Here is a 14,115-nt window from a genome sequence, read left to right as displayed (position 1 = left end):
TAAAAGATGTTTGTGTCCTGATCACATTTCTTCTGGAAAACCAGCTGGATTATATTTAAATTCTCAAACAGATACAATTAATCTCCAGTCTCTGCAGTCAAAGTAAATTCTACAAACATCATAAATCATACTGTTAGCTCACTACAATGTGTCAATGTGTGTGATTTGATATGTGTATGGATCAGTTTATTGGGAATCACTGCTGGTGGTGGTCATGCTCACCTTGGTTGAGGTGTAAGGATCAGTCAATTTCTGATTAAGACTTGAAAGATGTCTTCATATTTTGAATTTTATGCTTTTGTTTTCAGGTTTTTTCATCCATATAGTGATTATTTTGTTTACAATAATAAAGCAGTGCAACAGATTGAAATAATCATTTTAGTATGACACATGTCTTGAAAACTCAATATGAGATTAAGTAAAATTCTGCTTTCTGTTAGCACAGTCCAAGCTTTGCTAGTTCTCACACCTGCATGGAGCCAGTGCTGGTCTATGGTTGTGTGTCTTTCTTGTGAGGGATCTTTCACCCATGAAATCTCTCTTGGCAGGGCTGTGTCTTTGCATGTTCCCCTCCCCATTTGTTTTTTTCTTGTGTTGTCCCTCTTCACCTCCAGTTGAACAAATAATCCTTCCCTGGCTGCAATTTTCTGCTTACTGACAATTTCCACCACCATTCATGAGAAGCAGTCTGCTCAAAGCTTTATTTGGCAAGCTACCTATCTTAAACTTGCAAATCTTGGATTGGCCACCTTACACACAGTGGGAGAAAATAGAGCTGCCAGTTTTCTCATTTTTGCGTCTTTTTCCCTTCATCCCACCTTTTTTCACATCCCTTCTTTCGCTTAGTGGCTGGTGCCTCGTGCTGCTGGGCTGTGACAGGCCTTCAGTTAGTAGGGGGAAGTTTATGAAGGGAAGAGTTGTGATTGGTTTGCTTTCTTCCCCATTAGGCCCAGGGATGAGACCAGATCTGATTAGGCACCAAGATGGCCCTCTGATGGATATGAGTTTCAATCCCTTCCCGCCGGGGGGCAGGAACGGGAGCTGGCGTGGCAGAGGTGAAAAACCTCGATTGATCTGATTGACTAGATTGATCACCTTTTATCCTAACCCTCAGCTGTTTATTGGTAGGAGTTATGTCATTGAAAAAGCCGATACCTGCCCCAAAAACAGCTGAATTTCTCACTATGCTCTCGAAGTCCCACAAACTATCCTACGTAGGGCTGTCCCAAATGATTATTTTTTTAAACGATTAATCTAGCAATTATTTTTTCGATTAACGATTATTTTTGCAATTAGCAATTATTTTCCCATTGCTCAATTATTAAAAATGTACACGAAACAAATATCAGTAAGGGTCAAATCTCTATTTATTAAAATTATTTAACACTGAACTGTTCAAGCAAAATTTGTAGTGCAACCTGAAGCCAGATGTAGGTTAACAATCAAACAACAAAAAAAAGTCGCTTTCAGTAGGAATACAAAAATAGAAACTTAGAGTAAACAGAGCACGTCCCAAAAGAGTATCCTGTATTTGTACTCTTTTTTTTTCTTCTTCTTTTTTTTTTTTTAGTAGTAAAAAAAAAAAAATAAGCGTTTAACATCCTAGCTCTTCTCCCTTTAATCTTACGGGGAAATAAATCCAACAAAATTAATTCCAATTGCAAGTCCCTTTCTTACACAAATACACAAGGAAAAAAAACTTTAAAATAAAATAAGTTATTGCTGTAAGTGCAATTTTTCTCTCTCCTTTCTAAGGGAATTATGAGTTTGAGCCCAATTTAAACCTGACAATTATTTGTATTTTATTTTCCTCAGCGTGTTGGTGCGTGGAAACCATACTTGCGCTGTTGCTGGAGGCAGCCATGTTATTTTTTTAGATGTCACGCGTCAATGCATTTACATAATCAATGACGCCGACGAATCATCCCAGCCCTAGCCCTACATAAGACTCAAAGTAAAACATTTTAGAGAAGCACAGCATTTAAAGATGTACTTTTGAGGTCAGTTCAGTTAAAAAATTCACAATCAAACAAAATGTCCATAAAAATTGCATCATCTAAAACTGATAGACAGATTACAGATTTTAATTATCAAACAATAAATATTACACCAGCAAATTGATAAGCAAGCGTCAACAAGACCAGGAATTACAATTGAATTGTAAACCTTTTACATTTACCAACTAATTGGTCAAATCCTGTGCGTGTGTGTGTACAGTACATAGAATTGAATACCATTTTATCGGTATCTGTACCATTAAAACCGATACCCTATCAAGCAATTTGAGTCAGTTTTGGCCCAACATCAGTATTGGATCGGTACATCCCTAATTAAATCTAGTCAGAATACAATAGTACTTTTGTACCTCTACTGCTCTTCTATCCTGTGTGATGGCTCAATGATCAACAATCAACACTTCCCTTTAAATTCCTTCATGCCTCTGCATGACAAAAATGAATGAATCTGACTAAAGCCTTTTAGTCCCTGTTTGATTTAAATAACACGAGTTGAACACGAGAGTAAAATTGCCCGAGTGGCCCTTGCATAGAAATAATCTTGATGCTACTGCAGTATATACAGTATCTCAAATATATGTAAGCTTGCCATGCTGAAGTCATGGGGCTCTTGACAACTTTAGCAATAATAATAATAATAATAATAATAATAATACATTTTATTTAAAGGCAACTTTCTTGGCACTCAAGGACACCGCACAGGGAATTCATAGATTAAAAACAGCAAAACAAATACTATACAACAAAACAAATACTATACAACAGCAAAACAAATACTATACAACAAAACAAATACTATACAGCAAAACAAAACAAATACTATACAACTGCAAAACAAATACTATACAGCAAAACAAATACTATACAACTGCAAAACAAATACTATACAGCAAAACAAAACAAATACTATACAACACACTATTGGGTTTAGGGGGGCGGTAGACAGCAGCAATGATGGTTGGAGTGGGACCAGACAACTTGCAGACCGCAGATTCAGAAGAGTTGGAGACAGGGACAGACACTGGCGAGACTTACAATTTAGCAATAATCTACCGCGAGACCTCTTCCCCGGCCAGAGCCACTGGGTTGACCGATGTAAACAATGCACCCTCTCAGTTAAGGGTTAATTAAAAAGAGTCCAGCCCTGCAGGGCACCCGGTTTAAGAAAAGCCTGCTTGAATTAAATTGCTATGAGTGAATCTCATCTGTTCTGTTGCCTTCTGAATTTAATTTGCAGCATTACTTAGTGGCCCTTTAGCATTTGTTGTTCCCTGTAGCTATGGCTTGCTCTGCCTTATCTGTTTGTGTTATTGCTGTGGTATGCACTTTGTTTTTGCCGTTGTTGGTCAAAAAGTCCATAGTGTTAAAAAAGAAATCGGCATGAAAATGTCTGCACCTCTTCTTTGCTCTGAAGTCAGCATCAAAATATCTAGCCACCACAGTAGACTGGTCAATCACAGGACATTTTAGAGACCAAGCGGTCCTATTGGCTGTTAAGTTCTGGCATTGCCCATGCAACAACCGGGAGAGGGTGAGCTGCAGGAAGAGGTCTCACTCTACTTCCTTTTCTTTTGGTGAACTACACACTGCAGCTTTAATAAATACATATGGGTATCTATATTTGAGGATTTAATCATGGAAAATACTGGCCACTGCAGGATAGCAATTTAGAGCTTGATCGATGAATTGGCTGAGCCACTATGTTTTATGTTTAAACTAGCCAATTTTATTTTAATTAGAAAAGTCTTAGGGATGTCTTACCAGCATACTTATTAGTAGCCAGTATTTTCCATGATACTCTTAATATTTTGGGGAGAACTCTACCTGGTACAACATAAACAAAAGAGAAAGAGTTCACTAAATCTTACTTAGTCTTATACCTCTTTTTTGTGTTCTCTTTTAGGTGGAATGCAGGGCCCCCCACGTCCTCCTCCCGGGCCACCTGGTCCTCCAGGGCCTCCACCTCCTGGCCAGGGCCTCCCCCCTCCCCTCGCTGGTCCTCCAAATCGTGGGGACAGGCCTCCTCCCCCAGTTCTCTTCCCTGGTCAGTTTGGCCAGCCTCCAATGGGACCCCTGCCCCCAGGCCCACCTCCTCCAGGTTATGGCCCTCCCCCTGGTCCCCCACCCCCTCAACAGGGCCCACCACCCCCAGGACCCTTCCCTCCACGACCCCCTGGTCCCATTGGGCCCCCCATGGCTTTGGCGCCACCTCCACACATGCCAGGTCCTCCACCAGGTGGACCACCACCAGCACCCCATGTCAACCCTGCCTTTTTCCCCCCACCTGGCAACAACAACATGCCCCCAAACGACAGCCGAGGCCCCCCTGGACCAAACGACCCATACGGACGCCCGCCACCATATGAAAGAGGGGACTATGGTCCTGGAGGCCGGTAAGAATGGGTGTTGGGTGTGTAACAAATAATCAAAACAGAAATTCAAATAGTGTTCTGTCACAATATGTCATCAATACAGTAGCGCAAAGTGTTGCTATTTTTATCAAGTGCAAACATTCCGGACTTGCACAGTAAGTTGCTGATTTACACTTTTAAGTTTTTGGTTGCAAAGATAACGTCCATAATTCACATGCTCTCACCCTTGTGTATATTTGTAGGGAGATGGAGGCGTCACGGACCCCTCTGAGTGAGGCAGAGTTTGAGGAGATCATGAACCGAAACAGGGCCATCTCCTCTAGTGCCATATCTCGAGCAGTGTCTGACGCCAGTGCAGGTAACACACATAATATAGAATGCATACAACTGAAAGTACTTATTCTCTGATTTTATGCCAACAAGACAAAAATTAGAAGCCAATTAAAGCTTAATGCAACCTTGTGTTCTCCTCAGCTGACTATGGAAGTGCTATAGAGACCTTGGTGACAGCGATTAGTCTGATTAAGCAGTCCAAAGTGTCAGCAGACGACCGCTGTAAGGTCCTCATCAGTTCCTTGCAGGACTGTCTTCATGGCATTGAGTCAAAAAGCTACGGTTCCGCTTCCAGGTAAGATTTTAATTTTGCGCAGTAGCCATTAAATGTGACACTCAAGGTGTTTACAAGCTATTCTAAAAAGAGACCTAAACCATTTGTCAGATATGATATTTTGGACTTAGCACAAAGGTAAAAAAAAAAAAATTGTCCCTGCCGGATTTAAAGATGTATGGACTATTTTCTATTCCATTTTATATGGTTTTATACTGTAATTCTGACTGTATGTTTATTATTTTTTCCAAATGGGAATTGGCCCTGGTAAGAGTTGATATTTGAAACTTTGAAACCCCTGTACACAGTCCAATGATGCTTGTCCATGCCAGGCGAGAACGTTCCAGGGAACGAGACCACAGCCGCTCTAGAGAAAAGAGCCGGCGTCACAAGTCCCGCAGTCGTGACCGGCATGAGGATTATTACCGAGAACGCAGCCGGGAGCGGGACCGTCATCGGGAGAGGGACCGGGACCGAGACCGGGAGAGGGAGAGGGAGTACAGACACCGCTAGGCGAGAAGGGAGGTGGGTACAACGTTTCCCATGGTATTTTATTCACCATAAACTCTTTGTCTTCTTTATCACTACATTCTTCAGACCTGGACCAGGCCAGTCCAGTTCAGGCTCAAATAGCCTAAACTACATGGCAGAAGATGTGTTTGAAAAAGTCTGCTTTGATTGCTTATCTCCTCTCTTCTTAATCAGATTAAAGGTTTCAGTTAAGTTTAGGATTTTCTGTTCCCATTAAATATTTGGTCAACATTTAATCTACAGAGGGCGTGGTATGTTTACTCCCAGAATAATAAATTATCTAGGGAATGTTGTATCTGTCCTCATGAGCACAGTCATAAATCATTAAACATTTTTAAAACTTTTGAAGTCTATCTACAGTAAAGAATGACATTCCTTCATTTAAATGCCCCTTTATAAATATATGAGCAAGGGGACAAGGAGAGACGAGGTAAGCAAAGAAAAGACTTCTAAAACTCAGAACTTTAATTTCAGGTAGGTGTAAGGTAAGTCTACTTTTACTAAAATGTCATAATTGGTAATCACAGCTGTGTTGTGTATCTAAATTTCAGACTGTGTAAGAAACATTTACTGTATTCAACATGCAGCATTGCAAAGAAGGGTTTGTAAGAGTTGTATCAATACTGTGGTTCTCTCAAAAAACACACTGATAGTTAATGGAAATTGACTTTGTGGATGCATTACTTTTTGGTCTACATGCTTCTGAGGCTGGTGATTTGCAAACTTTGTTGGCCACTTTTTATGTTCTGCCAAATACATTTCAAAATGTGTTACAGAACACATAGCAAGAAAGCAGTACCAGCTCTGTTGTGTTTGGTAAAGTTTTGTGCTAGTTCTGCCTTTTTTTCAGTTTTGAAACTCCGTAAATACACCTTTTGCTAATCTTTATCTATCCATGTGGCTCGTAAAAAGTGGAAATTATCAAATGTTTGTTTTTTACCAGCAGCTTTGGCCAGTGGACCAAAGAGCTTCTGGCTTGAATATTAAGATTCAATAATGAATTGCCATTTCATTATGTGTGAGTTTAATTGAAGTGTACTGTGACTGCTGAGTCGGTTTCAGTGTGCTTGTAACAATAGTGTCTTGACGGATTGGCAGGTTTCAGATGTCAAAGTTCCCCAATCAGTTATAGTACTTATTACAGATTCAGCATTTTGTGTGGCATATTCAAATTGGATTGGATTTTTTTAGGAAGAAAAAAAAAAAGGCAATGTTCAACTTGTCGATAGTTGACTAATCTACACTTTGTAAATGTTCTATTCACAGTATTTTTGTATAGCAATCCCATTTCAGTTTAAAAGTTGAACATATAAATATCATTGTCGTGTTTATAATGAAGAGAAGGTGAACATTTATTTTTCAGTGTTGATCTGCTGATTTTTGGACAGATTATTTTGGCAATGTTATTGCGCCATATTTGCATTAGGTATATATTAAGGATCAGTGCGTCATTAATTGCCGTAGCTTACAGATATAATTGAGAGAGTAAATTACATGTAAACATTGACTAAACAAATTGAAAGCTAGGATCAGAAAATGTTTTAAGATTTGAAGTTTTTGCCAATTTGTTTTAGTTGAATTGTCAGATTCAGTTAAACTGTATTTTATCTGTGAGAACTTGTAAATAATATTGAAGGTATATATCACATGAAAACTGAACAATTTTTATTGTCAATGCAGCAGATTCATGATTATATGCAAATTGTTATTTCACATTGACTGATACATAGTAGAAATCTACGTTTTAATATTTGTTTTTTTAATGACTCTTGTATGTACCCTGAAATGATATCCAGTGAGGCTGCAGTGTTTTTAAACAACAAATCGTCCTAGATTGGCAGGAGATTATGCAAGTATTAGAGTATTTTGGCTCATAGCATTGTGTTTTGCTGACATTGTGGATATTAAGTCATGTTATTAATTAGTTGCAGATGAATTTATCTAAAACTATAACACCAGCTTGTGCACAATAATATTGATGCCATATTGTCAATGATTTGTTGCTTTCAAATTATTTGAAGTAAATATTATTTAGTCTAATCGTCTGGCTCAGTGTTAGGGTTTCAAACATCATTTTGCAATCTTGGTAGGAAGATGCTTCCTTCTATTGCGTCACTCGGACTTTTGTAAAGTTTTGGAACTCTTGTTGACTTATCTGGTTTGATCGATTTTTGTGTCGTTCTCATGTCTGCCGAAAAACTTAAGATGTCTGTGGTGTTGTGTATAAACCAGTCCTTATAGAGTAGTTTAGTTGGTTACATGGACCCCTACTTTTGCGCATCACCCCAAATGATATTTCTCATAATTGTACATTAGCTTTCAGACATAAACTACATTCACACTTAAGACCTTAATGTCTTAATATAGTGACTCTATACATACTATAAAACACATTAATTATACATGCACTCTGTCTTAAGCTTTTCTCATACTGAGAAATATTATCTGGGGTGGTTTTCCTTGTGGGGTTGCTGAAATCTGAAAGCAGGCGAAACATTAAAAAATACTTAGCTATACCAACAGTTTTTACTGAAAAGTTAGGCTTTCTTTCCACTGGGAACTTCTTTCCAAAAGATGACTTTTAAAAATGTTGTTGGTTATTTTGTTTCCTTTCACCTACATCCTAGCGTTTTTACTTTTTATGACTGGCAACAGCTAAATGTAAATACCTTTTTCAAACAAGCATTGCTTTCGATAGTAGCATTGCAACTGCAATCACCGCAGTCTCTAACACATTTTGTTATCTCTGTTAGATAGGAGTTCCCCAGTGGGCACAGGGCCTAATCACTTTTGTTAATTTGTAGGTGCCAAAAATGCACTTGAGTATCTTTTACCTAAATGTGTCTAGCTATATAAAATCCGCCTTTGCATTCAGTCTGATATCTTAGAGCATTGTCATCAGAAAAAAAGAACTAAGCATATTGCTTTTAATCCTGATGATAGATTGGCTATTTATTATGTCCACAGATAAGCTTTAACACTGTTATCTGTTCATATTGCCATGGGGAAATGACCACCAGGCCGAAACCTTTTTTGCTACCTCTTCAGTCTGTCTGCAGGTGCATGTGTGCTGGGGATCACAGTCCTTTTCAAACAAGCATACTATTTGGTCAGGTAAAACCAGGGTCAAGCAGAGTTTTCTTTACTAGTCAGCAATAAGCAGTCATACACATTTAAATAACAGGGAGGATTAATTGTGTACTTGAATAGGCATGACTCTGAAAGATGGCCTATGAGCAGATTATTAGAATTAGCCGTATCGATAAAGTTTTTTTTTTAATTTTTTCTTAAACATGAGCGCCTTGGTGTTCATGCCATTCTGAAACCATAAGATAATTACAAATTGGACTTAATTTGGCTTGGGTAAAACTATTGTAGACAGTTGTAATGCTTTATTTTTGTTAAGTTACCAGGTTATTATTCAATAAATCAACTACGTAGTTATCGCAGCGTCTATTTAAAAAAACAAAAAAAGTTGGAGGTCTCAGAGTAATTCATGGACTGTTTGACCCTGGTTTAGCTCTGTCCTGTTTCATTTCCATGCGGTATTAGCTGGCATCATGCAGCATATTTTAATATTTTCTATGAACTGCAATCTTCTATAATGAATGTAGGTTCAAGTAGAGATAAGTTGGTCTGATATATGGATGTAATTTCACCGTTAACAAAAGTTCAGTCATGCCCCCTCCCATTTATACCGGATGTTATGGTCCCTTTTAAATAATAGTGGGACAAAGAGTACATTGAGTTTGACTACTGTGTTTTGTAAAATATTGTTATGGTCAGTTAAACTGTTATGTCTGTAGCTATGCATCGTGTAAAAACCACTTTTTTTTCTTCTTTTTTCTTTTTCTTTTTTAACAGCAAAAAACGTATCAATAAATCAAAGTTTCAATATTCATTTGAATCTTTGAACAATGCAAAATCATCTGTACTTATTTGGCATGCCTGTAAGTAAGGCCTTTGGTGCAGATACCAGTTTTAATTCACTCTGAGGCAAAACTTTACATTACCAAGGCCTATTAAATTAGACTTTATAGTAATAGAAAACCTAGCAAATTCAAACACTTTATCAGAATGGTTCAATGTCGTTTAATTTGATAACTTTACCATTTCTGTTAAGAGAAATGTAATCCATTGAGTAGATCATTGTTGGTAGTCTAACTGCCATTTATAATTATTTTAAAGAGCCTGCTTTTCCAGTTTCCGGTACCTTGCATGCTTGACTTTGTCTTTCTCAATTTTAAGTGTAAAATATTGCAGCTTATTGGCTGGCATAATATATATATATACACATATATATTATATATTATAAATATGTGTGTATGCTTATGGCAACCATATCACTGGGTAGTTGTGGAAAAGTGTATCTGAATCAGAAGCGTTCCTACCTCTTCATAGTTTTGTGTGTTTGTCTATCGCTCTTTTTGTCCTTTCTGTGTCTCTTACTCCTATATTTCTTAATTTCCTGAAAAATTTGGTTGTGTGACAACCATTTATGCAGTGTTTCTATGTGATGTGTCACAGTGGTTAAAGTTTTCAATGTTTAGTTTTTAGCTCTGTACCTATTTCCTACCATTACCAGTTGGTTGTAAGAAAAACATTTTTCTTGAAATAGCTGAATGACAAACATAGGGTCCATTTTGCTATGGTTGTGAGAAGTAGCTGAAACATGGGGAAAAAATCTCTTTTAACATTTGTAGTTAAGATATTAAAATACAACTACTAGGGGTGTGCATCTCTCCCTTATAAAAGGATTAGATCTGTATCTAGATGTATGGGCTACAATGCAGTTCAGGGATGACAAATTTTAATCTGGAACGATTCAGTTGGATTCAATGTTGAAACAATTTGGTGCGATGCGATATAATTCAATCTGATAGTGTATATTTGTTTAATGTACACACATTCATTTCCCATTATAAATTAAACAAATTCAATAAAAGAAACATTGCCTACCTTTAAATATATATTTTGTAGAAGGGACCTGGGAATTGTAAAGCTAGTACATGCTAACTTCAACTTAATTAGCCAGCCTCTTATAACCATAACATCCACGTCAGCTCCATAATATGTGAAACCTTGCTGCTGTAATCTTAGTAACTCAAACATAGGTCAACGTTACGCAGCCATTGTGAGTACTCCAATAATAATCATACAGTATAACGGGAGTACACGTGTGCACATTAATATGTTGTGAGCATTAGCATGTGTCCAGCAGGCTTTTGGGCTAATATAACTGAACATCTCTAAACTTAACACACCCAAATAATATCCATACACATTTATGCAAGACGACTAAAATGTTTTTAAACACACACAGCAAATCTTTTACAAAACCACTGGTGATAGGAATATTTATGACCAATTTCTAGACTTTGTTTTTTTGCAAATCACACAAAAAAGACAAAATGCTACATTGCAGAACTGATCCTGTAAAGCCAAGTGCACACTATTGGCTCAATTCAGCTAGAGGATAAGAAGATGCATTTTGTTCATCCCAGCATAGCTTTGCTATTTAGATCCTATAAACATTTTCCCTCGCGTCCATCGCTGAATTTTAAATTTAGTATACTGTTGACAATTGTATAACAAATGTCAAACTTCATTGTCCTGAGTCTATACATATTATATATATATTATATATGAATGTCAATTCTTGTCTGTCATGCAAGCATTTATATATGAATTTATTTAACTGGCATATAAACAATTTCAAATCAATGTTTAAAGAAACTGATTCTTAAAATGGCTCAACTGCACATTGTTTGTCCAGTGTGTACATACTGACTACGTTGCCATGCACAAATTATTAAAGACTATTCCTAGTGAAATGTTTACATTGCTAATGAAAATGAATATTCCATTAATATACCAGTTTACATGCAGCCATGCATACTCTGTTTAACAAAACGTAAAATACTTTTTTTCACTGTACACAGCCTCCCTCTTTTATTCCTTTAACCAACTATGGAATGTCGGCTTTTCTTTTGGGCATGCATCTTTACCCCAGCCTTACAAACTGCGGTAAAACTTCCAGTTGAGGTGCATATTCGGAATGCACTGAATACTTAATGCTTCTAAAAACCCGAATAATATTGGCATTTCTCATGTCTTAATCGGAAAACGCTACATTCGAAATAAAGCGTAACTTCGGAATATCCTAACAAAATATGCTGTTTACATGAACGGTATCAAATTCGAAATGAAAGTGGAATATTAATGTGCATGTTAACGTAGTCACTGATGTGAATATTTCCTGTTCAAGTTTGCATGACAATGTTTCTGTCTGCACCAGGGTTGGGTGCATTACACAGTCAACTGAGCATTAAGAAAAACAAAAGTTTATGTCCTTACAGGGTATTTTACAATTTGTGCCTCATTTTCAGAGACTAGGTTTTGCTGACCACCCCTTGTGACAATAACTTGTTAAGTACATTGTTAAGTACGGTGGACTTGGACAAACTCCAACCTTGTGACTCAGTGATGGTGAATTGAACCCAGCCCCCTTGTGCACTATGTATGTGTAGTCTAGAAGTTGAATGATGAGGGGGGGGAAAGTGTTCACTGTTGGGCTGCCTCGAAACCAAACTCCACCCTTCGTTCCACCTTTCAGCTTACGAGGATCAAGGATGGATGTAAGGAAAAGGGGAAAGAATTTCAATGCGCCACCACCTCCTTACCCTGCATGACCGGACAAGATTACAACCACCACCTCTTCCTCCATCTCTCCTCTCCACCTATCCATCTCTCTTGTCTGTTCATCTTTGCTGCCTGAATAAGAGCAGTGGATGGAAGACCCTGACCTGTGTAAGGCTTTGTTATCCAAACATCTATACTCATGGTAACTAAAGACAAAAGAGAAAAAAAAAAAAAACTTTCCAAACAGTTCTTTTATTTTTATGGTTTTATTTGACATGAAGATGACTGTGTGATGCTTATTTTTTTTTATTTTTTTTTGCGAAGAAACAATAAATTGTCCCTCACATCCCTAACAAAAAGACAAACATTACAGCCTTTTTTTCTTTTTTCCCCTGGCTCGCTGTACTGTGTACATTCAGTTTAGTTTTTATAGGGTACAGATTTGATGTGTTCTCCCCACCCCTTTCTCATTTTCATTTATTTTTGTTGTTAGAATGTTTGTAAATGTCTCTGCTTTGATTGAAAACTAGATGGTGTTGTAATAAAAATGTTTACTGAGGTTCTCGATGAATTTGGTGAATTCCTCTACATGTTTGGCTCATTTATATTAAATGTGTATTTTGGACGGCAAACTGTTTTTCATATTAAATTGGTCTATAATTAGATCACATAGTTTTAGCTGTATTAGCATGCGGCTTCATGGTTTGCAATATGTTTTGTGTTATTCAAATGGATTAAACATTTACAAGGTAAGACAAATTAGACGAATGTACTTTTATTTGCAATGTGAATTGATGGGTGGATGGGAAGACACGTATACCTTGTCTACATGTACATGCAGCTCTTTGAATAATTTTGGTCAGCCCTGAACAACACACTGTAAACCTAAAAAAACAAAATACTGTTCACAAAGCAGTCTCTATTGTGTGTAATCACACTGAATGGCTATAATACCAAGAACATACAAATTGTCTTTAAAATGTATGTTGATGTGAAATCTATTCGTACTTGATTTAGTATTCTAATTGAGCTGCCATTGTAGTTAAAATGTGGTTGGTGGCATTGGTCATCCTTCAAATATCAATCCCATTTGGTAATTTGCCATTACAAGTAAATGTGGGGTTTTTTTTGCTCCTCTGTTCCGCACTAAACATGTTTTGCATGTTTATTTTTAGGACTACGGTGTCATAAAAATAACACATTTGGTGCTACTGGCACTATATGTGCAATTTGTTAAATATGGATATGCACCATAACATTGTCATTATATGCAAGGCAATGTGTCTTTTATTCCACCATGTTCATGTCTTGCACTTTTGTTGAAATAGACTGTGATTGTCACTTTGTGATACAGAGCTTTTGGTTTTTAGTATTTAAGATTATCGGTTAGACAAAATATGCAGTTGCAGATCTTTTTTTTACTCTATGGTCAATTTTTACAAAAAATATACTAGGCCTAGATGACTTAATATTGAACCTGTGGGGTTTGACTTGCGGGGGGTGCTATTGCAGTTTGTTCCTTTTGCACTCCCTAACAAAGGAATATGGATAAAATGAGTAATAACACTGAACAAGTCCTGTTTATATGGTCCACAATAACTCCGTTTACTGTAAGAATCCGTGTTTTTTTTGACTTACTGGAGATTATTGGTTTCCTTGTCTAGATTTTCTTTTTGTTTTTCTTTTGTTTGTTTTGTCCATCTCGGTTCAAATTCATGGCCATCCCCTGAAATATTTCATGTCTTAAAGTATTTGATTGTAAAGATTGTGGACCCTACTGCTACAAGGATCACTTTGAACTTTGAAAAGATGTGAATCAGACTGTAACGTCATCCAAACGTTTTTAATACCCTAATGATGCTCTTGATTGTATTCTTATTCTATCAGTATACTTCAAAAAGAGTGTTATATTCACTTATATTAATCAATTTGCTCCCATAACCTTGTA

General features: G+C 37.1%; 1 protein-coding gene across 7 annotated transcripts in view; it reads left to right on the top strand.

Moving 5' to 3' along the window:
* cpsf6 (cleavage and polyadenylation specific factor 6) overlaps positions 1 to 13,052 on the top strand; it is a 23,193-nt gene extending 10,141 nt beyond the window's left edge. For 2 of the 7 annotated variants that reach the window (XM_032504800.1, XM_032504798.1), the window contains 6 exons: positions 948 to 1,055; positions 3,919 to 4,408; positions 4,630 to 4,745; positions 4,862 to 5,015; positions 5,303 to 5,519; positions 12,142 to 13,052. In XM_032504800.1, coding sequence (XP_032360691.1) covers positions 948 to 1,055; positions 3,919 to 4,408; positions 4,630 to 4,745; positions 4,862 to 5,015; positions 5,303 to 5,507 — 1,073 coding nt within the window. In that variant the 3' untranslated portion in view covers positions 5,508 to 5,519; positions 12,142 to 13,052. The remainder of the gene's footprint in view (positions 1 to 947; positions 1,056 to 3,918; positions 4,409 to 4,629; positions 4,746 to 4,861; positions 5,016 to 5,302; positions 5,520 to 12,141) is intronic. The other 5 variants (XM_032504805.1, XM_032504803.1, XM_032504804.1 and 2 more) reach the window with 3 other exon arrangements.
* Positions 13,053 to 14,115: the final 1,063 nt, after the last annotated feature.

Source organism: Etheostoma spectabile, chromosome 23 (assembly GCF_008692095.1).
Source record: "Etheostoma spectabile isolate EspeVRDwgs_2016 chromosome 23, UIUC_Espe_1.0, whole genome shotgun sequence".
Taxonomy (NCBI): domain Eukaryota; kingdom Metazoa; phylum Chordata; class Actinopteri; order Perciformes; family Percidae; genus Etheostoma; species Etheostoma spectabile.
This window is presented reverse-complemented; position numbering and strand designations above follow the sequence as displayed.